This window comes from Barbatula barbatula (assembly GCF_947034865.1).
Source record: "Barbatula barbatula genome assembly, chromosome: 12".
NCBI classification, from domain to species: domain Eukaryota; kingdom Metazoa; phylum Chordata; class Actinopteri; order Cypriniformes; family Nemacheilidae; genus Barbatula; species Barbatula barbatula.
Window position 1 is genome coordinate 14,403,800 of NC_136775.1, and position 25,047 is coordinate 14,428,846.

General features: G+C 39.1%; 2 protein-coding genes across 2 annotated transcripts in view; one reads left to right on the forward strand and one right to left on the reverse strand.

Annotated features, from left to right (window-relative positions):
• rapgef5b (Rap guanine nucleotide exchange factor (GEF) 5b) overlaps positions 1 to 1,837 on the forward strand; it is a 52,258-nt gene extending 50,421 nt beyond the window's left edge. Inside the window, exon 26 of the mRNA XM_079470429.1 lies at positions 303 to 1,837. Coding sequence (XP_079326555.1) covers positions 303 to 421 — 119 coding nt within the window. The 3' untranslated portion in view covers positions 422 to 1,837. The remainder of the gene's footprint in view (positions 1 to 302) is intronic.
• Positions 1,838 to 2,477: 640 nt separating this feature from the next.
• The window catches only part of LOC306901340 (dynein axonemal heavy chain 11), a gene marked incomplete at its 5' end in the record, with an annotated part of 55,815 nt that continues 33,245 nt past the window's right edge, over positions 2,478 to 25,047 (reverse strand). Inside the window, 24 exons of the mRNA XM_079469019.1 lie at positions 2,478 to 3,106; positions 3,556 to 3,696; positions 4,175 to 4,287; positions 4,364 to 4,479; positions 4,580 to 4,762; positions 5,197 to 5,439; positions 6,831 to 6,950; positions 9,009 to 9,200; positions 9,345 to 9,572; positions 11,140 to 11,267; positions 11,382 to 11,530; positions 11,688 to 11,881; positions 12,445 to 12,567; positions 13,000 to 13,170; positions 14,077 to 14,217; positions 14,347 to 14,511; positions 14,751 to 14,946; positions 16,236 to 16,367; positions 19,796 to 20,031; positions 20,585 to 20,758; positions 21,923 to 22,057; positions 22,288 to 22,389; positions 23,132 to 23,314; positions 23,857 to 24,000. Of these exons, the coding sequence (XP_079325145.1) occupies positions 2,859 to 3,106; positions 3,556 to 3,696; positions 4,175 to 4,287; positions 4,364 to 4,479; positions 4,580 to 4,762; positions 5,197 to 5,439; positions 6,831 to 6,950; positions 9,009 to 9,200; positions 9,345 to 9,572; positions 11,140 to 11,267; positions 11,382 to 11,530; positions 11,688 to 11,881; positions 12,445 to 12,567; positions 13,000 to 13,170; positions 14,077 to 14,217; positions 14,347 to 14,511; positions 14,751 to 14,946; positions 16,236 to 16,367; positions 19,796 to 20,031; positions 20,585 to 20,758; positions 21,923 to 22,057; positions 22,288 to 22,389; positions 23,132 to 23,314; positions 23,857 to 24,000 (3,957 nt within the window). The 3' untranslated portion in view covers positions 2,478 to 2,858. The remainder of the gene's footprint in view (positions 3,107 to 3,555; positions 3,697 to 4,174; positions 4,288 to 4,363; positions 4,480 to 4,579; positions 4,763 to 5,196; positions 5,440 to 6,830; positions 6,951 to 9,008; positions 9,201 to 9,344; positions 9,573 to 11,139; positions 11,268 to 11,381; positions 11,531 to 11,687; positions 11,882 to 12,444; positions 12,568 to 12,999; positions 13,171 to 14,076; positions 14,218 to 14,346; positions 14,512 to 14,750; positions 14,947 to 16,235; positions 16,368 to 19,795; positions 20,032 to 20,584; positions 20,759 to 21,922; positions 22,058 to 22,287; positions 22,390 to 23,131; positions 23,315 to 23,856; positions 24,001 to 25,047) is intronic.

Here is a 25,047-nt window from a genome sequence, read left to right on the forward strand (position 1 = left end):
TTTCCTTAACCCCTATACTCCTCATGCCCGTCTACCATCGCTTGGATAAACAGACGTATGTCAATGTACTCAAAGCACCAAAAAAGCTGATTTATTGGTACCACAGACATTGTAACCTCTAACTTTGAAAAAAGTCTTTATATATATATATAACCCAGATCTGTCTCCACCTTTAAAAAGTAGGTTTGTCCCAGTTGTGTAGTTTCATACATTATTTACGTTGCTCAGGGCAAGACTCACTCGTCACGGAGGTGCAGATTTTCTAGGTTATGAGAATGATTTTGCTCTTTTACGTCCATCAGGAAACATGCTGTCCCAGAAGGACAGCGCAGAGGTGAGAACTTACATCAATTACCTGCACGTCATTGACAATCAACAAACTCTCTTTGAGCTCTCACACAGACTGGAGCCCAGGACATAAAGCTACTGAGAGACAGGACAAGATCCGTCCTTTAACTGGAGACAGTGAGGGATAACTCATGGTGCTATGCTGTGTGTTAACCACTAGGGGGAGACACTCACGTAGATCAGAGGAAGAGACTATCACACGCCAAAGAAATCAATCTGTCTGTCATGCAAAACTGTGAAACATAAAAGTGTTTGACTCTGTATCATAGTAGTAGAAAGTGAAAAATGATACAGTATTCAATGTTACAATAAGAGCACATCATCATGTTTAGGGTGCAAAATGTTGTTTTGTGGAACAGATGTCTAGTCGTTTGAGCCAAAAACATTGTATTTTGAAAGTAATATAATACGAGGATGTTTTAGCGAATGCATATTGTGAAAAGGCAAACACATCCTCATTCATATGTAGTGAAGGTAATACAAAATATGGGTAAAAACACAAAACAATGTGATGTCTTTTTAGGTTAAGGGCAACTGTTTTAAATATTTATAGACAATCAGAATATTATGCCGACTGTAAGCATTCACTACCAATAGCAATATAAAACTGTAATTTTAAGCTGTAGTGGGCATTAGGACTTTTAGATCATCTTAATTCGAACCTTGAAAGAATGCACATCTTTTATTAGACATACTGTGGATAGCAAACTCCTCCGTAATTTAGTTTGCAATAGAAATAATGACACAAAACGTTAGGAATGACTCTATCAAAATGTCTTACCGCTCGGCTCGGATAACTGTGAACAGCGGTTCTGCAGAAACCTTTCTTGAGAGGGGCTTGAAAAAGATAATTCTGTTTATAAGTTGTACTTTGAGTTGTGAGCATATTTATTTGACGATATATTAGTTCAGATAGGAACATGACACAGTTTAAGGATAAATAAAAGATGTAAATGTGATCAGAAGGTCTGAAGGATTTGGCAACGCCATTGATGGACCTGTCTGACTTTCAAAACTGTAAATACCATTTGTTTTTTAATAAATAATACTAAAACAGGCCATAAAGCAATAGCGAGGTGTACATCACCTCCTGAAACACAATTTAGCAGACTGTAGCTGCTGTTTGCACTATTTATTACGATTAAAGAAAAATGAATACTGTTTACTGTCTGTCTGCCTTTGCCCTGTATTTGTACTAAGTAGAGTTATTGAAGTTTTGTTTTCAGTTTTGTAGATTTATAAATATCTTGAATTAGCATTTATTTGTGGTTTTTCTGTTAATTGAAGTTTTTAGCCATTTTTTAGGTGCTGTTGTCATTAAAAGCAAAAAAAGCAAAAAGTTAACTTTTTTACCAATCATAGTTTATATGCTATTTTATTTTAATTCAATTAACAGAAAAGCTTCAATAGTTTTAGTAAGCTACAATAACCCTGTTACTGAGCTTAGTTATGCACTCAATAAAATACAATTTTGCTTCCAAAATGTATTAAATAAAACACACTGGCATCAAGTGGTGGAATCTAAACAACGATAGACATTGAAATCACTTGACAAATATTGAAAAAGAAAGATGAGGCTTATGATTTATGATAATAGTCACATCAGTGCAGTGTAGCTGTTTTTATGCGGTTTTGAGTTAACTTTAGAAGACCAGCTTTGACGTGAAGTTTTTTATAGGCCGAACATGTGTGTAAAAAATTATATAAGAACATGTCAGAATACAGTAGCATATATATGAACTAAGCTAATAGACTTTGACTAAATGCCACAACTCCTGTTGTGACTCTTCTGTTTTTCCATCTTGTGACTTATTAACCTGTAGACGTCACTATGTGCTATTACGAGTGTGTGTTTTCTGATGCAAAAGCTCGGCTGCATCACTGAGAGCGGAGGACAAACTGTCTAAACATATACAGAGGCGTCCTGTTCTGCGCCATTATTACCTGCTGTGAGCCTGCTGGTGAACTCGCTGAGGAGGAAGGCATGACTCCAAAGCTCGTGCTAACCTCTCATTTCCCGCTCCGGGACAGATATATCATTTTCTCGTCTCCTGACAAGATCTGTGTCATAGCAGAGAACTATGGGAAGGGTGTACAAACAACTTCAGACCAACACAGCAGCAGATGTTGTGTGCAGAAATTTAATGCCATCTCAAACACTATTGAACAAAATCACATCCGTCCATTTCCTTCCCATGCGATCTAGTTATTATATCACACAGACGTTGAGGAAGAAATGGACAAGATCACAGAAGTCATCCAAGGTAGACGTGAGATGAATCGCACCGATCTATCTGTCTTCAGCAGGCGAGGAAGGTCAAAGTAAGACATATCAGGCTGGTTCATATTCTACCGGAGGACACTATTGTGTGATGGCACTTAAAGAGGTTGCACTTATCTGTGTTAATACATAATTACATCATATTTCTATGTTATATTCATCTTTCAAAACTACATATAGATGTCTCATACTTCCTAAACTTTATAAGTAGAGCTACGTGAACCCTCGCTTACACCGACAAAAGCAGAGCCACTCCAGCAAGGATCCACTTTGCAGGTGGGTGTCGTGTTTTCAGACGGAAGCTCCAGATGTACGTGGGACCGCGGCGTTTGGTACGGTACACCGGACACTCGTAGCTGTTCTTCAGCTCCTGCTGGTCAGCTGGTGCCGCACGGATGTACAGCACTGGCATAGCTGGAGTCAAGTCCATCAAAACAGCATCTGATAACACTCCTGAGGTGCTGTCCCAACCAGCTCCTGCAGACAAATACAGACACGAAGATGACTTAGCCTGTTAACATAAATCCAACGGGAACGACAATAAATGTAATAAATCATATTTACAATTATGTTTATTCATTCTAATAGTCTAATAGTGAATATTCAGTTTTTATTTAAAAAAAGGAAACACTGTTTAGTTTTGTCTGAAAAATCTATAAATGAACAACAATGTGGAAGCAATGTTTTCTTGTACAGCATATTGTTTTGTGATAAAAAAAACGTATGTAATCCGTATATACATGCACTCAGTGTGGCATAAAGTAAGAATATTCTAGTAAACTAAACATTTTTCATAAATTCCCCTGAAGAATAAAAGTTCAGAAAGAAACAGAGCATACACATTTACAGTAAAGAACAACGTAAAGTCGCATTAACGTTGGGATGATGATATGTAAATAAAACAAGAAATGCCTTTGAGTTCTCACCCTCTATGTAGAGTCCATGGACGTACGCTCCCTCTCGTGGAGGATGTCCATAATCATCCTTGTTTTTCTTTGTGACGTCTACAGAGAGAGTCATTCTGTCTAAAGGCCACTTGTTCTTCTGAGCTATGCTCTGCATGACTGCTGTAGGAGAGCATTGAACAGGTTCGCTTTTTAAAAACAAGTTACAAATGAAAAGATCTATGATACTCCATCTTCAGTGTCATGCCACATGTGTAGGACTTTACTTCAAACTAAAAATATTAAAACATTTCTCTTAATTGAAATGAAATAAAATATGCCTAAATATTATTTGAAAAGCTTAAAAGAAAAGAAAATGAGAATTTTTGCCTCGGTGATTGGACAGCTGGTGGTAGCACAAAAATAAAAAAGGAAAAAACTAAAAATGAAATAATAATGGTTGAAAATGAATGTTAGGATATAATATTATTGTCCAATATTATATAGCAATATAAACAATTAAATACCAAAACAAAAATAGCTAGAAATAAAACATTACAAAAGAAATAATAATAAATAAAATTCAAATAATGAATAAAACTACGATATAAATAAAACACTGATCTTCAAAGTTATTTATGCATGTGTGTGTTCGTCTCACCTGTGAGAAATGATCGAGGGCTAAAGAGTCCTGAGATCCAAACTACAGCAGGAATCACAAAGTCTTGAGTCCAAGTGTCCAGCTCGCGACACTGGGTCAGAACATCACTGAACCTGCAGCATGTATAACCTCTACATCACTCAAATTCAACAAAAGTGATATATTTTAGGGCTATGCAGGGTACTGTACCACGGGCCCAGTGTTTTGGTTGAAGGATATGCCAATCTGCTCCAGCTCTCTGGAACGCTGTCATAGAACAGAGCCGTCTGGAGCATCTCCATGTCTGAAGAAAGACTCAGTTCTCCCTGTACCACGAATGTCATAATAGAGAAAACCAATAATGTTATTGTGTTAGTCAAAACTATTCATAATGATGTTCATTATTATATCTGGTTTGGTCTGTACCTTCAATCCCAGGTCCAGTTCTTTCAATGATCTGTGTATCTCTGCCAACAGCAGATTCATCTGCTGACACTCCTGCAGGCACACAAGGACGTACGGACTCCTGTCTGCCGTCTTACACATCAGGTCCGCCAGATTATACTCATCAGGCAACTTTTCCGACATGTCATCCAGAACGCTCTTTACCTGAGCATTGACAACTGAGCATCAGTAAAGACTCTACATGTCTAAAGATCAGAAGCCTGATGCCATAAAACATTTGTTGTTCCTTATTACTTTTTTATTAATAAATTAGTTCTTTGGAAAGCCATTACTATAAGTAGAAGACTTGCTTTAAAAGATGTATGTGCATTATGTTTTATAAGTGGTTCTCAAACTTTGTCGTTGTAAGACCCCCAATAAAGACTTAGTATCTCAAACGTAGAATTTAAATTAAACCAAAAACATATTTAGTTATACAATGCTGGAACATCAATTCCTTTGGTTGGTGGGCTTATTTTTCTGATTGTTGATTGCATAAAATCTTTGATACATCATTTCAGATAATCCCCCTCGATCAATTTCGGGAGGCCCCCAGTTTGAGAGGCACTGTTGGAAGTACTGCATAGCGTTATAAGCACCTTCTCCTCAATGCACTGTGTCGTTCCCTCTCCTGTTGTTGAGTCTCTGGGCTGAAGTTCCAGCAGGGTTCTGAAGAGCTCATCAGATGTGGCTGTCATTAACTCAATCTCAGCGTTAGGGTGCATACTATAGAGACCAGGACTCTCCACAGGCAGTCTCCCATCCACATAGCTGTGATATCCAGCGAAGTCCAAATCAGGAGGAGCCGGGAAGCCGGGACACAGAAAGAGCTCCTCCTCAAACTGGATAGCAAAAAAACGTTTAGTTCAGAGTATTTCTGACGGGAGGTCAGTGTTGTCTTGTGTGGACATGGGCTGATAACAAAGATTAGTGCTTTAGATCCATTATGAGATGATTCATACATTATGGCCATTGTGTAGGGAAAGCTTTGGAATTTAAGTGTTTTAAAACTGTGAGCCTATAAATTGGTAAACTCTGCATCCCTGTTGCAATATACTATATTGGGGTATGAGGCCAGGTACCTCTACATCAGTGGTTCTGAATCTTTTTCTCTTCAAGGCCCCCCATTGTATTCAACAATATTCAAAGGCCCCCTCCCACTCACAAAATATTTAATATTAACTGGAAAAATGGTTAGTAACTATAAAAAATGGCTAAATAATGAGTAATATCAAGTATTTCAATGCTAATTAAAAAAAATGGTCATCTTGAGGCCCCCCATCTTGAGGCCCCCCCGGAAGTCAGCTGGGGCCCCCCTGTTGAGAACCACTGCTCTACATGCTACATGAATACTGTACCATGAGACAAAACTGTCTTAAAAAACAAAGTTCATGAAAAGTTTATTTCTTCACTGGACATGTCTTATTTGTCCTTGAACGATTCAGTACTGCCACCACTTGAAAAAAGAGACACAGGGCAGATGAGGTTTGGAGAGTGTTTCTGCTCCTTTTGTCCTGATGAACACAAACATTTCTCCATGTTAGCTCTCCTCAGAGCTGTGGTCAGTAACTGATGAAGGTGTGTGTGGGTAATCGATAGCAGGGCTGGTGTTGGGCTCGGGGAGAGTAATGCGGCTCTGTGGAAAGGCTAAAGATAAACTCTGTGATTGATGGCTGCTCATCCCCGCTCCTAATGAGACTCGCTGAAGAAACATTTGGGCAGCATGCCTGACCACTGCTGGAAAACCGCCTTAATCACCCCGAACAAAGCCACTGCAGTAAAGACACGTTTAAGCTACCATTAAACTTTAGTGTGAGCGATGTGATGTCAGAAGCACACACAAACAAAACGCTCGAAAAACAACCACCGGGTTTGTATTCTGATTCGTATCTGGTTTATTATTGCAAATGTAATATTTGTATGTGAGGAAATAATGGAAAATGAGAAAAATGAGTTTCTGTGTTTAATGTCATGCAGACCTCACCACTAGATGGCCCCATACAGCTATGAACGCTTACTGAAGATTCACTGTTATAACTTACTCCTCTGCTATAATTAATTATATATAATTTATAAATCACTTAATTTCCTTATTAAATGATGTCTGGGAATTATTTTTGCAGTTCTCAGTTTGCCTCTAAGTCACTTCTCTCTAGTTCTCTGACTTTGGTTCAAGAAAAAGATAATGAAATACGGATGAAATGTAGTGTTTTGGAGTTGTGAATGTCTTTACCATCTTGGGACTGATGAACTGAAGGAGATAAGTACGACACAGTCTCCTGTCCCATTCATCTGTGATGTGTCCTCCATATATGATCTCTCCAAACAGATAACACAGGTCCTCCCATGGTACCTGACCAACCAACACACACACACACACACACACACACACACACACACACAAACACCCCATTTTCAAAACATTCGAATCCTATTACAAACTGATCCATCAGTGTTTAATACACACTGACGTATTTGATCTTCTTCTGTGAAACACAAAATAAGATATTTAGAAAAATGTCTGTGCGGTTATGTATCCATGTAACGGAAGTCAATGGGGGCCAGTGTTGTTCGGTTGTTCAATATCTTCTTTTGTGTTCTGCAGAAGAAAGTAAACAGGTTTGGAATGACATGAAAGTGAGTGAATGAGGAAAGAGTTTTCTTTTTTGGGTGAACTATCACTTTAAGATTTGTCTTCATTGGATCTACTGGAATAGGCAAACATGCTGTGACCTTTAATAGAGCTTTTCATTTGAAACATCTCAGATCATCGCACTCATCTCTTATATATTATACGAGAGGAAAAGACAATCTACTTAATCTATAACTCGAGCGAAGGTCAAGCACTTCTGACCTCGTGCTTTGTTTGGCTAACGTCTGACCTTAGAACTAGCGGTTTGATGAGTAATTGTAAAGCAGAGAAGAAGCGAGTGTGTCTTCTTACCGATGACAGACACTGCTGAGGTTCACCATCATTTGTACCTGTATTGTTTTGCAAATTGCGTCTTTCATCAGCTGTAATTGCAGTGATCATTTATAAAGCGTTGTAAGGTGTCACACACAACGCGTGTAATTACATTTAGCATGACGCTTCATTTGCCGCCTAATGAGTCCTCGGTGTACGCACATACAGGTTACTGTTTAGTTAACATAATGAAGGACATTCGTTTTCGGAGGGGAGGGGCAAAATCTAGAGTCGACATAATTGGTTGTGACCGGAGTAATGCCGGCAGAGAAAAACACACAATGAGATTGTATGAATACAGAGAGACTGTGACTTTTCTCTTTGTGGGATGAAATTATACAGCACTGGTGTCGAAAATGAGCCAAAGAGAAATTCTTTCTTTTTTAATGTGTAAAAGAGTTTGTCAATGAAACGCTGGCATGATACGATCTGACGCAGTTTTGAATGCTTGTCATTCTTTGTCAGGGTGTAAAATACGCAATGCTCTTACAATGGCCATTCGCATTACATGATTTAAAAGTTTGTGTTTTTGTTAAAGATGTTAAACTAAAGGTCCAACGTGTATTTTTCTTGGATGATCTATTGACAGAAATGCAACATGATACACATAGCTTTGTCTTTAGAGGTGTACAAAGCACTTTCATAATTAAACATTGAATGAGCTATTTCTACCTACATACACCGCTGGTCCCCTTACAGGGAATTCGTCATGTTGTTTCTAAGGTAGCCCTTAACGGACAAACTGCTCTACAGAGCGCATTTGGTAAATAGATGATCTCCTATGGCAAAGCCGTGACTTTTGTCATGTGTCAGCCACCGTGGTGCTTCGGAGTCATTGGTTGCAATTTACAACCTCACCACTAGATGACGCTAAATGTCTTCCAGGGGACCTTTAAAGGGATAGTTCACCCAAAAAATTAAATGATGTAAGAAATTATGTAATAAATCATGTCAGACAAAACATATATTTGACTCGTTTTTCTGTGGAACAAGAAATAAAAGAAGATATTTTGAGAACGTCTCTGTGTTTTTTTTGTTCACACAATAGAAGTCAATGGGGACCAATGTTGTATCGTTTTTCTGTAGAAGTCATACAGGTTTAAATGACACGAGGATAAATAAATGATGAAAGAAATTTCATTTTCGAGTAAAATATTCTGTTAATTCTTCTGTACAAATATGTGCTATTTGAGCTGTAAATTGGGAGTGTTTTTGTAAGCAAATGAACATCTGGTTATATTAATATCATTGTCCATATTATGCAAAAGGGAAGTAGTTTATTAGTTTTACGTTGTTATTATTATTATAACATTACATAATATAACATTAATATACTGTAACATTAAAATAATGCCTAATATTATTGTCACCCACAATCTACCTATGAGTTTTTGGATTGTGTTGTAGATTGCCCTTTTTTCTGTGTAATAAATACTAATCTCTTACTTTAGCATTTGCTTCCAGGTAGTTGTACAGCACACTGCTGGAGATGGTGAGGTCTCCACTATTGAACGGGTATCTGTGATTCCAGCCCTGCGGCCCAAACCTCCTCCTCTCACTCACACAGGCATGAAAATAACAGAGCGAGAAGAGCAGGCCTTTAAACTCTTGCTCATGACAACATAGCTCCAGAGAATCCTGCGACGTGAAAACAAATATAAAAAGATATATATTTATACGTTTTTAATAGCAGTGTTGTGGGTAAGAGTGGTTCTGGTGACCCGCAGTTTCAATATCTTATGAATTCACATTAATGACATTGGTGCAGAAGTGTGTAAAGACCTGTGTAAAGTTGTCGAGAGCAGCGTGAAAGCTGGATTTTAGGCCGATGGGTGGTTCAGCGGTGAGTTTGAGCGAGTTCTCCAGCATGCTGCAGGGAATGATGTGATCATGAGGACCGGCTGCTGGTTCTCCACTCATAAACACTCTGAAGTCCGAATGAGCGTGACCGCCTGTGATGTCCAAAAGCTCCTCCAGACGACACAACCATCCTGCCAGCAGGTGAACGTTCTAAAGAGCATGTGTTTAATGGACACACAACATCAAACCTTTTTTAATAGTTTTACTCTATTGACAAACCTTAAATATAACAAACATTTTGAAAGGTTAGACCCTATGTCACTGAGCATGCTTGTCCAGGGCCTGGTCATCTCAAGGTTGGACTACTGCAATGCTCTCCTTGCTGGTCTTCCTGCAAAGGCTATCAAACCACTTCAGTGGGTTCAAAACGCAGCAGCACGCCTCGTCTTCCAACAGCCCAAAAGGGCTCATGTGACACCCCTTTTCATCTCTCTCCACTGGCTACCGGTTGAAGCCCGGATCAGATTCAAGTCACTGATGTTTGCATACAGAACTATCACTGGATCTGCACCGGCATACTTTTACACCCTCCTACAACCCCATCAAGAACCCTGCATTCTGCAAAAGAGCGGCGCCTTGTACTGACTTCTCATAAGGGCATTAAATCACTTTCCCGCTCATCCTTCACAACTCCTTCCTGGTGGAACATTCTTCCTCACTCGGACCGGTCAACCACATCTCTCACAACCTTCAAAAAACTACTTAAACACATCTCTTCTGTAAATACTTGACAAATTATAACATAAAAGTACACTAACCCTCAACAGGTAGTGGTCTAGCTTTTGTTGAAAATAGAAACTTTGTATTCGCACCAATCGTACTATTGGTCTTTTATGACATACCGCTTATTGCTCCCTGAAAAGTCGCTTTGGATAAAAGCGTCTGCTAACTGACTAAATGTAAAAATTAAGGAGGTACAGAGCAGTGAAGAAAAATGTCTTTGGGAATAATTGTAAATACTTTAAGTTTACATGACATCCTTGGTACATGTTCAAGGTGTGAACATATGTGAAATTTGTTTAGTTTTCATTCAAATAAGCTCAAAATAAATACAGTATAAGAGATCTATTTGTTGAAAAAAGAGCAAAACAAAAGAATTTACATGTATGCATTTGGCAGACGCTTTTATCCAAAGTGACTTACATTGTATTATCCAATACATTTGTTTTTAAGTATGTGCAATTCCCTGGGATCGAACCCACGAGGAAAGGAAAGCTCACTGGTAAGAGCATGGCATGGTTATTGGGACATAACAACCCGGATAAATGAATAAAAATCCAACCAATTTTGGGTGAACTGGGTTGGGTGTGGTTATCTGGGCTTACAATTCCTGGCCATTGGACAGTCAGTATTTCTACCTCTTTTTTGTTGCGGTGAAGAGTTATATGATAAATCCTCACTTCAACACTGTGTAAAACCCATTCCTGTTGGATTTCATGGTGACGAAATCGTTTTCAAAAACATACTTTACAAAAAATATTCCTGGTGTGCATCTTGATACAAAACAATCGCGCTGATTTATTTGAAGATATATGTTGGTACAAATTGTTATCGATCAGGACGCCTCTTAGTCTGGGACTAGTCTTCAACCCTGTTTGGGAAACGGCGCCATAAAATCTGTTTGTTTGACTTTTTATTGCATATATTGTTTTATAGTCTTCTCCAACTTGCACACTTTATAGTAAGTGTAAAGGGTAAATGTTTTTTTGGGTTGTACCTGCAGTATGACCCAATGCCCTCTCTCAGCTGCGTTTTTCAGCGTTCTCTCAGCCTTAATCTCCTGCCCTTGACCTAAGGACACATTATGTAGGTTCCCCATGTCTGTGGTAAAGCCCAGCTTCAGACCTAATAAAACACATATCATAAGGTTAACACTGATCATGCTTTAAAGAAATGTATATGTGAAAGTGACAGTTCACCCAAAATTGAAAATTCTGTCCTTCATACTCTTGTCATTACCCAGTGTTTCTACATCTTTAAGGGGATCGACTCCAGGAGACAGGATGAAGAACGCTGGCGTTGAAGGGCCGCATTCCTCATAACACTTTTGAAACTCCATTCGACCAACGTCCACATACTTTGGGCCCAAACTTTCCTCAATAAAATTTCTGTTATGGTGTACAAAACATTTACAACAAATAGTTTTAGGGAATCGAACCTGCGATTCGGTAGCACACACCTTGCTATACCAGCTGAGTTACAGGAAACTCAGACCCAAATATTGGTAGATGAAACGTATTGGTTGTGCTAAAGCATGATCACTACCTGAGAGCATATGTCATCCTGTCAGGCCGAATAGCTCTGAGAATGATGAGTCTCTGGAGGGGGGTCTTGTTTTTCCAGTCCAGAGGGAGACGTTCTCTTTCCGGACATTCGGACTCGACCAGTTTCCTCCAGCGTTTGGCAGAACCTTCCACATCCTTGTCCAGACCCCTGAATGCCTCCAGCATGGACAAGCTCTGTAGTGTCAACAATTGTTGAGACTGAGAAACAACCCCTTAAAGTTCTCTAATATGAGATTATTGATTTTTTCAGGATTATTGTTCTTTATAGGAGAAATTCTGTCATCATTTACACGCCCTCTTGTCATTTCCAACCTGTACGAATTTCTTTCTTCTGCAGAACACGAAAGAAGTTATTTTGAAAGATGTTGGTAACAGAACTGCACAGCCCCCCGTTCACTTCTATTTTTACCAATGCTGTTAACAACATTCTTCAAAATATCTTGTTTTGTGTTCTGCGGTAGAAAGTCATACAGTTTTGAAAAGACAAGAGGTGAACTGCCATTACCTATCTTCTTATTTTTTTTAAATATCCCTGTTAGTAACAGTTGTATTTGACATATATGTAAAATCTATATTTTTTTTATTCTGTGTTAGTGTTATTTGTGGCAGAATTGACAATAAAGCAGACTTTGACTTTGAACTACTCCTTTAAAGCACCTCTACAAGCTTTTCTAAAGCACTACATGACATCTGCATGAATGACAGAAGGTGATGTCCAGACCCAGCCGGGGTCTTACCCCAATGGTTCCCCATGCATGTGGAGACAGAAAGCTGACTGGACTGCTGTGACAAACTTCCACAGGAAACCGCAACAGAAGCTCCAGGTCCTGTGGCTCCACAGATCCTCTCTTCAGCAGAATCTAAATAAATAAAGCAGAAGAAATGAGGACATTAGACATCAGGTCCTCTGAATACAGATGTCCCCATCCATCAGACGCAGACAAGCGGTCCTCAGAACAGCTTTACTCCGTTTGATGTGGACGTGTGAAGGACGGCCGGTGCAGACACACAGCAGCGAGGAAAACAGGTGGTGTCCTGACAGGTATTTGCATTCTGCCACTTCGGCCCACCTTCCTGTCAGAGCTGACCAGTTGAGGAGAGGGGTGCACGGGCAGTGAGACTTAATCAATAGGAATGGACCCGGCTATACTGACAGGCCCTAATGAAACTTAATGTAGGGGCGAAAAGTGGAGTGATTGATGCCAATGACAAAGGGCAGGAGGAGGAAGGGAGGAGGTGGCGGTGGGTGGATGGGAGGCGTTTCTGTTCCGACGGAGGCCCGGCCTACTCACCTGGAGGGCGGTGTGGGTAAGAAAGGTGAGCCGGTCCCTCTGGAAGAGCCCTTGGCAGGTGTACTGCAGGGCTGAATGTGTGATGGCCTCGGTGAGGGATAAAACACGCGCTGACACGTCTTCGTCTGGTGGAGCTCTCTCGATGGCTTTGAGGAACACTTTTTCAAAAGCCTTAAATGTGAAATTCAAACAAAAATACAGATTAAAAACAACATTACCGGGAACCTATATACAGCCGTAGAAGCATTCTGTTCTCTTCTGTTTGAATACTCAATTCTGATTGGCTGGAAGGTGTGGATTAAAACCCTTTAACGCACAGGTAGCTCCAATCCGTTCGATAACATTCTAAATGAACTGTTATTTTCACCTGTTTGATCAAAAATAACACTGTTAACATCAATAAAAGCTTTAACTTGGCAAATGAACATGGTATAAGCGGGATAATCCACGGCTAGCCGCGCATTATAAGATTTTAATGTCCGCTTCCCGTCGGGTGGTTCTTCACCTCCACGTTGTCCATTAAAATCCTTTAATGCGCGGCTAGCCGTTTTCTTCGCAGTATTTGAGGTCTGAAAAAATGCAGAGCATCTTTAATGTTATCTTGACCCAGTTCTCCAGTTTTTATTTTCTGCAAATAAATGGAAATGTTAGTGGTTCACAGAATAAAAAAAATATAACTTTACCTAAACACATATAAATCCCCGGGTGTTTGTACAACAAAAATGTTATTTGAAATTATTAAGGTTTTATTTTTTAAACAATTGTTCGACATAATATCGTATTATGAACAGATTATTGTTAAATGTCGTATTTAATACACCAAAAATCAACCAGCAAGCAACATTTAAGGGATAGTTCACCCAAAACTAACAATTCTGTTTTCATTTATTCACCGTGATGTCATGTCATTCATAGCACTCTAAGTCAATTGGTGCCAACGTTGTTTGGTTATTAAGTTTTTTCAAAAATCTTATTTTCTGTACTACAGAACAAAGAGAGTCAAACAGGTTTGGAATGACATGGGTCGGTAAATATTATACTGTCCCATTAAGTACACCAACAAGGTAATTCTGTTACCGTCAGTGAGTACTGGTACATGGGGTTGATGTTGTGGAGTTCTTTGATAGTAAAGTACAGCAAAGCTGCTCTTTCAGCTGCTGGCCGGTAGAGATCTCGTGCCTCGTTGATCCTCAATTCATTATCTCGTGCTGCTGTAGCCTGTGGAAACAGCACATCATTGGTGAATTACATTTAAAGCAAAAGCATCTGCAATTTAAATACAGTTTAGAATTGATCTGTTCATCTTGTTAAACAAAAACAATGATAAGCTGTCAGTGTGCATCCTACTTTGATTTGGATCTGTTTGGCCGTGTTCTTGGTGTATTCAAGTTGTTCCACCAAAGCTGTATCTCGCAGAAAGTTTCCCTCTGCTGCTGAGAGTCTGCACAGCAGCTCATCCTCCAGTCTCTTCAGCTCAATCTGACACATGTTCTGTTGAGTGCTCAACTCCAGCTGGAAAAGAATCAAAGACCAGCAGGCAACGTTACAATCCAGTGGAGTGGGATTTATCATTGTCTTATGTCCTGACACAACGCACACTGAATCGGGACATTCTGTCCAAATGAACCAAACCATATATATAGGCTTATTCAGAATGACAAATATAAAAAACAATACAACTTAAAAATGCAAAAAGTTTTTTTAGTACCCTCTACTTTCTACCCAAAAGTCTACTTTTCATTCCGACTGACCTTCATCATCTCCAGGTGGGGTCCTTCATGCGTGACCACCTGCCCCAGGAGCTGCTCCTCCAGACCAGCAGGTGTCACTGTGAAGTTTATAAGTGTGGTCTGCGCTTGAAGCTCCGGGGGAAAGTGCGGGTTGGCTTGCTTAGTGTGTAGAATAAGGCGAAACGTGCTGTTATATTCACACTCTTTGTCGGCCAGTCTGATGTACCTAAAGGAAAAGCAAACTGTGTTCATGAATTCGCGACACAAGAGTACATGGTGCTCAAGAGTGCTTGGTTAAAGAAAAACTCTGCATCTACGTTAAGAGCTGGAAAGAGCGTTACACCCGCACTAGACACCAGTACTGCCTAAATGAAGCAAACAGAAAAATATGACAACAGCTCCCAATAGCCACCACAAGCAAAACGGCATTAGATAAACTGAAAGATGACATTCCCATCAGCCAATATGTATCCCAATCTGCATTTCAATTAAATCAGGCCTGTCTGGTCAAACATGGCGGCATTTAATTTAGCTCTAATTACCCGGCGCCTTTCAGCCAGCAGTAACAACTCTCACGCCAAACGTTCTGCCAAAACCCGGCTCTGCTTCGGCTCTATATCTTCAAAAGATGGAATTAATGTACTATTGATAGAACCATTACTTCACCAAATTAAAGTCCCAGCTGATGGATTGGCTCGTGCCCCTCCATCAGACATGAAAGGAATAATTAGTATTCATTACTTCACACTCTGCAACATTCCAATTATTAATGAACTTCAGCCAGAGAGCCACACCAGATCCATCATGGCTGCCGCGGCCAGGCCGGATTAATCGCGGGCACGGACCGGAGTGCGGGTCAGGCGGTGGAATAAACTTGTAATCAAATTAAACATTGGGCCGTGGTTATGGGTCAAAAGATTGAGACTGCAGGTGTCCCTGAGGCACAATGCTGCAAGGATAAAATACTTGATATATTATGCTGAGAAATGAATAAGGTAACATATTTTGAAAAGCAGAAAGACATGAAATACTTGGAAAATGGTCTTCAACATGCGCATCACCTGAGGGTCCACCAATTAACATTTGAGCATAAAACATACAAAAATGTACATTTTAAAATGACATTTTAACTAAGTACATAACATTTAAAATGAAAATCCTTATTACAAGATTTCAAACCCATGCAACTGTAATATGATATAATATACTGTTGTTTTCTCCGAAATTTTAACACAATGCTCTGGATGCTGGCAGCTGATCCGTATTCAAGACACATAAAGAAAAAGAGCAAACAAACCCACATTTATCAGCTTGTGTGAGTGCAGAATCAATAGCTCTGCCTTCAGCTCTATTCAAATCACACAACACTAATTCATCTTCCATTCTAGTTATCATACAAAGTCACGACAGAAAAAGGCTTCTTCAAAATCAAGTAAAACTAAATCCCCTGGAAATGTACTCTTAGAAAGCTTTGAAAACAAAAAAACATAGTTGAATGATTGATACAACACTTGCCTTCCCTTCTTCAGGGTTTGTCTTCCTAGTAAAGGTTCCAGGAGAGGGTCCACGGTCTCTTTTATGTTTTCTAACAGGACCACCTCACCACAGGTCAAAGCCTGCTCAATCACATCCAGATATCTGTAAGATAATATAAACAAACCCTGGAAATAAGTTGTGTTGTGTTTATGTATACATGCTGTTGTCACGACTTCAATAAAATACACCGCTTGTAAACATTTGACTGCTTGTAAACAACGGACCCTTGGAAAAAAAGTCACAGTAAGTAAAACATAAAATAAGTTAGGGTGATTCTTACAAAACCTTGGTTTTAAGATGTCAGATGGTTTTTAGATACTTGCATCCGCGTCTTTTTTCAATAACAGCATTCATTTCCAAAATACCTTAAAAAGCTTATTACCGTAACAGCCTAACATGTCAATACCACAGCATGTTTTGTTTATTCATTTTAAATACATAGACATTATTTAAGTATGTTTTAATGTAAAAATTATAAATGATTTTTTTATGTGGAAAACTACTAGTTGCGGTTTTGATAATTCATTTAGTTTGTTATGTACAGAGTTTAATGTATAGATCTGTATGAGTGTGTTACTTCAAACAAAATCAAGTTTAATGTATAGATCTGCATGAGCGTGTACGCAGTCAAGTTTAATGTATAGATCTGCATGAGCGTGTACGCAGTCAAGTTTAATGTATAGATCTGCATGAGCGTGTACGCAGTCAAGTTTAATGTATAGATCTGCATGAGCGTGTACGCAGTCAAGTTTCATGTATAGATCTGCATGAGCGTGTACGCAGTCAAGTTTCATGTATAGATCTGCATGAGCGTGTACGCAGTCAAGTTTCATGTATAGATCTGCATGAGCGTGTACGCAGTCAAGTTTCATGTATAGATCTGCATGAGCGTGTACGCAGTCAAGTTTAATGTATAGATCTGCATGAGCGTGTACGCAGTCAAGTTTAATGTATAGATCTGCATGAGCGTGTACGCAGTCAAGTTTAATGTATAGATCTGCATGAGCGTGTACGCAGTCAAGTTTCATGTATAGATTTGCATGAGCGTGTACGCAGTCAAGTTTCATGTATAGATCTGCATGAGCGTGTACGCAGTCAAGTTTCATGTATAGATCTGTATGAGCATGTACTCAGTAAAGTTTAATGTATAGATCTGTATGAGTGTGTACGCAGTCAAGTTTCATGTATAGATCTGTATGAGCGTGTACGCAGTCAAGTTTCATGTATAGATCTGTATGAGCGTGTACACAGTAAAGTTTAGTGTATAGATCTGTATGAGTGTGTTACTTCAAACAAAATCAATTGACTGCGTACAGTGTGTACACAGTCAAGTTTAATGTATAGATCTGTATGAGTGTGTACGCAGTCAAGTTTAATGTATAGATCTGCATGAGCGTGTACGCAGTCAAGTTTAATGTATAGATTTGCATGAGCGTGTACGCAGTCAAGTTTCATGTATAGATCTGTATGAGCGTGTACGCAGTCAAGTTTCATGTATAGATCTGTATGAGCGTGTACACAGTAAAGTTTAATGTATAGATCTGTATGAGTGTGTACGCAGTCAAGTTTCATGTATAGATCTGTATGAGCGTGTACGCAGTCAAGTTTCATGTATAGATCTGTATGAGCGTGTACACAGTAAAGTTTAATGTATAGATCTGTATGAGTGTGTTACTTCAAACAAAATCAATTGACTGCGTACAGTGTGTACACAGTCAAGTTTAATGTATAGATCTGTATGAGTGTGTACGCAGTCAAGTTTCATGTATAGATCTGTATGAGCGTGTACGCAGTCAAGTTTCATGTATAGATCTGTATGAGCGTGTACGCAGTCAAGTTTCATGTATAGATCTGTATGAGCGTGTACGCAGTCAAGTTTAATGTATAGATCTGTATGAGCGTGTACGCAGTCAAGTTTCATGTATAGATCTGTATGAGCGTGTACGCAGTCAAGTTTCATGTATAGATCTGTATGAGCGTGTACGCAGTCAAGTTTAATGTATAGATCTGTATGAGCGTGTACGCAGTCAAGTTTCATGTATAGATCTGTATGAGCGTGTACGCAGTCAAGTTTAATGTATTGATCTGTATGAGCGTGTACGCAGTCAAGTTTAATGTATAGATCTGTATGAACGTGTACGCAGTCAAGTTTCATGTATAGATCTGTATGAGCGTGTACGCAGTCAAGTTTAATATATAGATCTGTATGAGCGTGTACGCAGTCAAGTTTAATGTATTGATCTGTATGAGCGTGTACGCAGTCAAGTTTCATGTATAGATCTGTATGAGCGTGTACGCAGTCAAGTTTCATGTATAGATCTGTATGAGCGTGTACGCAGTCAAGTTTCATGTATAGATCTGTATGAGCGTGTACGCAGTCAAGTTTAATGTATTGATCTGTATGAGCGTGTACGCAGTCAAGTTTCATGTATAGATCTGTATGAGCGTGTACGCAGTCAAGTTTCATGTATAGATCTGTATGAGCGTGTACGCAGTCAAGTTTCATGTATAGATCTGTATGAGCGTGTACGCAGTCAAGTTTCATGTATAGATCTGTATGAGCGTGTACGCAGTCAAGTTTCATGTATAGATCTGTATGAGCGTGTACGCAGTCAAGTTTCATGTATAGATCTGTATGAGCGTGTACGCAGTCAAGTTCCATGTATAGATCTGTATGAGCGTGTACGCAGTCAAGTTTAATGTATTGATCTGTATGAGCGTGTACGCAGTCAAGTTTAATGTATAGATCTGTATGAGCGTGTACGCAGTCAAGTTTCATGTATAGATCTGTATGAGCGTGTACGCAGTCAAGTTTCATGTATAGATCTGTATGAGCGTGTACGCAGTCAAGTTTAATGTATAGATCTGTATGAGCGTGTACGCAGTCAAGTTTCATGTATAGATCTGTATGAGCGTGTACGCAGTCAAGTTTCATGTATAGATCTGTATGAGCGTGTACGCAGTCAAGTTTAATGTATAGATCTGTATGAGCGTGTACACAGTAAAGTTTAATGTATAGATCTGTATGAGCGTGTACGCAGTCCTAAATGTTACAGAGGATCAGAACATCACTCATGGACACTATTTTTTTACCTTTTATATATGAATATTCTGTCAATGTCGATTCTTTTTTTTGTCATCTAAGAAGCACATCCTTTTATTTTTTTCCAGAACATTTACATTTGCATCCAGTTTAAAAAACAACATATCAAGCATATGACTAATTAGGTGTGTTATGGGGAGATTTTCAGCAGAAAATGCAATAAAATAAAACACAATCAAATCCTCTGCTTTCTTTACATTTTGCACAAAGAATAATTTGAACAATTATCATTAAACAGTATGATTATTTTCTGTTTCTCAATATATGTTTTATTTTATATTATCTATTTATTGATCCAGTAAGTATGTACCCTTCCAACATTTAAACCTATAGTCTGGACCTGCCTGGACTATCAACCTGCCACATAAGCAGTTAATCGCTCAACTGACTTTAACAATGTTAATGGAGCAAACTAAAGTGACTTCACCCTTTCTGGCCATACTGCAGGATCCTCATGTTAGGCCCATACAGATTTCGGATCCACTTGCTGGCCTGCAGCTGAGGATCCACGATCAGAGGCCAGCGCTGGCTGGTCATCAGGATGGCTGCGTTTTCAACGGACAGCCGATCAGCCGGCAGGCCCTGGTTGTGCCAGGCTGCCACGGCGGCCGGGTCGGTCAGCGTAAGCACAGGGTCCAGATCGTGTGACAGCGGGATGGGGGTCTGGACCGAGAGGTGGGAGGAGAGGAAGACAGACAGTGATGCTATTCAGTTCAACGCTCTGCTGGAGTGTAGACACGGTCAAACGGCAGCAGGATTTTACAGCAGGTCGCTCAAGAGGAAACACTCCTTGACAGGAGATTCAAAGTTGGCAAAATGTACAGTAAAAGTAATAAGTGCAATAACTGTATTTAAAGGAAAAACACATTCTGTCAATATTTCTATTGTAATACCCTATTGTAATATCATACCTGTATGGCTTTCTTTCTTCTGCAAAACAAAAAGAAGATATTTCGAAAAATGTTGGTAACAGATAACCCTTGGTCCTCATTGACTTGCATAGGGTTTGTGTACATTCAATAGAAGTCAATGGGGACCAACGGCTTTTGGGTACCAACATCTTTACAAAATATCTTCTTTTGTGTTTCGCAGAAGAACGAAAATGAGAACAGGGTGAGTAAACGATGACAATATTTTCGTTTGAAAGTGAACTTTTCCTTTAAGCAAGCAAGAACAAATACAAAGCACAAAATAATGAGAGAAAGCTGGGTCTCACCCTGAGCTCTCGGAGAAAAGGAATCAGCATGTCGTGGAGGAGCTGGTGTCGATACGGCTGCGTGAAGCAGCCGGCGTAAGAGACGAAGGCAGAAGCCAGGAGAACGTCACCGCAAACTGTCTTCATCTGAGTCTCCAGCTCTAACTCTCCTTCGGACCAGCGCACATTCTCCGCCTGTAGTGAGAGAGTGAATTGCATTAGAACCACCCCAAAATGAAGCTAAAAATAGATTTCAGAAAGGTGACAATTAAAGTTGAAGTGAATAATTTCTCACTACATTCACTATTGTAGTAGCCGGGAATAAGAGTAATTTTCTTTAAGGCAAAATAATATCTCATTTGGCGTATCACAAGAATATATGACAGTTGTTGAAATCCAGCCTTCAGACTGACAAAGAAACCTCTTTTTTGTCCTTCCAATCGATCATAAACACAGACCGAACATGTGCCATAATATACACAGTCACAATTCACCTTAACTGCCTTTGAAAGTTTACTTACATTTTCACTCAGCATCAATTCAGCACTCATTTAAGACTTCAATAATATCGCGGAGACGCTCGTGCGATGATAAATCTTCTCTGACATCGCCTTTGCGGGGGCCGAGCTTCCAGAACATGTCGCATAATAAATTCTCGGACAGTTAAAAATCACTATAATTTTATCCTAATGCATTATGGATTACTTGGAATATCAGTCAGTCCTGTGTGAAACGTTTTTAATTTCCAACAGCTGTTAAGGCTTTGAGGTAAGTTAATGATTACATATAGACGGGCTGATTTATTAGTCTAAACACTATTGCTTTCAGGTCAATGGAATAAAGACGAATCATTTGTCTTGATATGTTTAAAAGCCAAGCTGTCCTATTGTAACCCTATTCATTTCTCCCAGAGTCGAACGTTTTAAATAAAAGCAGCGAAAGAAACATTACAATCTCTTTTTTGAATTAACAGTTGTAAAGATTTCAGATCCTTTCACAAGGAAAATACATTATTAATGCTACATGTACATGTGTTTAAGATTAGCTTAAAGCATTGCTCGTCCCATTATAAACTATTTATCTTGCCCAGCCGCGTTCAGGACAACGGATAGCAGATGAACGTGTGCCCTTCTCTCCTCTCGGTGCCAAACTGGCACACGGCCATCTAGCCCCTTGCCCTGATCAATGGTGCATTTGCTGTGATGTGCTTCTTCCTTCCGAGCGCTCAATTTCAGCGTCTGGCCAAACATTTAAGCCACAGCCACCTCCCCTTCGAACGAAGCCAAGCTCATGTTGAGATTAGGTCTGTTGGTGCGGTCCCCTAAGTCCAGACCCTTTCCTCTCACAGCCTCGCAGTACCTGCAGGCCTCCCACCAGCCGATTGGCCAGCTCGATGGTCTGGCTGGTGCGTGTCACTTCCTCCTGGCAGTGCAGTTTCTCGGTCGCCGCCCTCTCAAACTGAGCTGTTAGGCCTTGCAGGTGCCTGTCCAGATCCTACGAGCAGTGAAACAGCAAGTGATTTATAACACTACTGTACTTTCCTACTGTACTTATCTGTGTCGCATACAATAAAAGACAAAAGAAAACTGAATTGTAATACTTTTGATAGTAAGTTTTTAGAAAGGACAACAATGTACATCCTGTATATTGTATATGAATGCACTCTTTAAAATACTGGTGTTGTTGATTATTATAATTATTTATAAAATAAAAACATGTCTCACTTCCAGTTTCTTTCTCACTCCGAGCAGTTTCGTGGTGGCGATCTGTAGTTCATCACTGGCTTGGGTCAGAGCCTGACGCTTTGGTGCAACTTCACAATACACCTGGAGAAACCCAACGACAGATCCGATTAATAACACATAAACATTCACTCATGTTCATTTAAACCTTGCATGGTGTTCATATTTGAGTTTCTCACGTGTAGCGGACATACATTTGTATTATTTGTTGTTTGAATCAATGCAGCCCTAAAATGTTTGTAAACATACTTTACAGATGTTTACTTTACCATAATTCTGTCATGTACCTCTGTTAATAAGATAATTATTAATTATATAATTATAAGTCATAATAAGACTTATTACAAAAATAACTATTTGCTTTTTTCATAAGTAAGAGTGTTATATGGGTGAAAAACATCAAATGATCATGATATAAATGCCTTTGAAAATCAATAGCATCTTTTTTCAGTAAACACTGCAAACGGGTCCCACGTACCTGAACCGAGGGGTTAAACAAATGACAGCTTGTAATTTTGACAGAAAAAACGAGTTACTCGAAAGAATGCAATTCATAGTCTAGATAGAAGATTTCTATATTCATAACTTAAGTGTCTACATTAAAATACTTCTAGTTACAAGGGTGAAAAAACTTTTTTCATGAGTATAAATGAAATTAGCATGAATATAAATGGTTGAAATTGGAGTTGAAATCGAATTAAATTAATAATTTGATTTACAAACGATTTCCACATTCCCGAACCGACGGGTTAAACAGATGACTGCTTGTATCTTACAGTATATATTTTTTTGAAATTCTGCTTTTGAACATGTCACATGGTCTCACCTCATAGTAGCGCACTATGTTGATGGCCCACGCACAGAGACCTGCGGCTGCATATGACTTGGTCCGAACATGGTCTGGATGAAACTCTGGGCTTCTCAGGTATTCCTGCTTGACCACGGTCAGACATGACTCAGGGATGTGCTCTTTATCATAAGAAAGCAATGACTGCAGGAAGTCATCCACCTTTAATAAAAACAATGTCAGTAAAATGTCTACATTTACATTTATGTACACACTTTCATCCACACCACTAAGCCTAGTGAGCAAGCATTATATATCAAGCATACTAATACTAATTTGTGCTTTCATCCAAAGGAAGCACACAAATAAAATGTTTATCACGGGCACAATACTAAAATAGCACAGTCATGACCTTGATAACTTCACAGTTCCTCGGTCGCCCTTGCGTTACATTGAACCTGCAATCTTTGCATTTGCATCCCAGTCTTTATCCATCACCAACCCCTACACAACACCCTTCCAAAAGCCATCTCCTCCCCCTTATGATGACCTCATAAATCAACCTTTCCCCAATATTTCCATTTCTGTCTCATCTGACATGTATTTAATATTCTCATCCACTGAAGTGCTTTCATAATGTAGTCTATTCGTGACACGGCAGCAGCTAAGCAGGGTCAGCAGGTCAAGGCATGATTGTGGATTATACAGCATGAATCAGACAGCACCGGACCAAGGGTGTGTTGTCGTCATAGCAACAGCTTCACCTTGCCCATGAAGATCCTGGCGGCCTTCCACCCGCGGTCTTTAGGAATTCGCCCACGTGGAGCCAAAAGCACCATCACGGCGGCGCTGACGTTGATAACAGCCTGCGGTGGATTCGGGAACGTCTTTAACTCTGTCAGATTCACCTAAAAGAAGCAGATGAGGAAACATTTTACACTAGATCAAAACCTCAAAGTGCTAATTTATTAAGTGTTACCCCTTTTATGGAAACACAAATATGTGTACAAGTTGAGGTGCTGTGGCTGGAATAAACCCATCATGTGACAATCCACGAGCTATCCCTATTGTAGTCTTGAGGAAACTTCTCTGTACTATGTATTCAGGTACCCACAGTATGTTTCTTAGGCTTTTGCTGCAGTGTAGGTCTATTGGGCTTTACATATATGAGAATATCAGGTAATCGGATAGTTTAAAATAATAAGACCTCTCTTTGACTTGGGAAACGTTGTATGCCAAAGTTTAGACTTAGGTTGAAGGGTTTGTCCTAAGCTACATGTATTGTGATCTTTGCTGTGATGATGCAAGCATCACATTTACATTTTGGATTTTGCAGACACTTAGCAAGCGACATACAAGAGTGAAAAACAAAAAAGTTAGACGTAGTAAAGTAAGGTTGTTCTTATTAAACAGGTGTTTACTAAAGCGGAAACTATTAAAAGGTTTCTGTAAAGTGAAATCAAATAAAATACCTATTAATAATATTTAAAAAAATTAAAAATAATATTTAAAAAACTTAAAGCATATTACAAATGCTTCTTCAGCAGTAGATTGAAATAAGGTTATGCCGAGTCACTAGAATAATTGACTGAAAATAAATACAAACTAAACTAAACTAAATCAAAATACATTACAATTTTATAAGCAAAATAAAAACTAAATCACATAGAAAAATAGATAAAGATAAGACAAAAATTACATGTACATTACAATAAAATGTATAGTTATAAGAACACATTTTATTTATTTTAGAATATATATTTAAAATAAAACTAGCAACTCTGAGACAATACCTTATGAAGGAGAGAGAAAGGGTCAAAGGTTAAAGGAAAGAGCTTTCTGCACGTTTTTTACGATTTCAGTTTTTTTTCAATATTTTGAGGGATGCTGCTCATCGATGAACAATTTGCAAATCAGTTGCAAGTCAATATTGACTTTGAGCAAAGTCCGTTGAC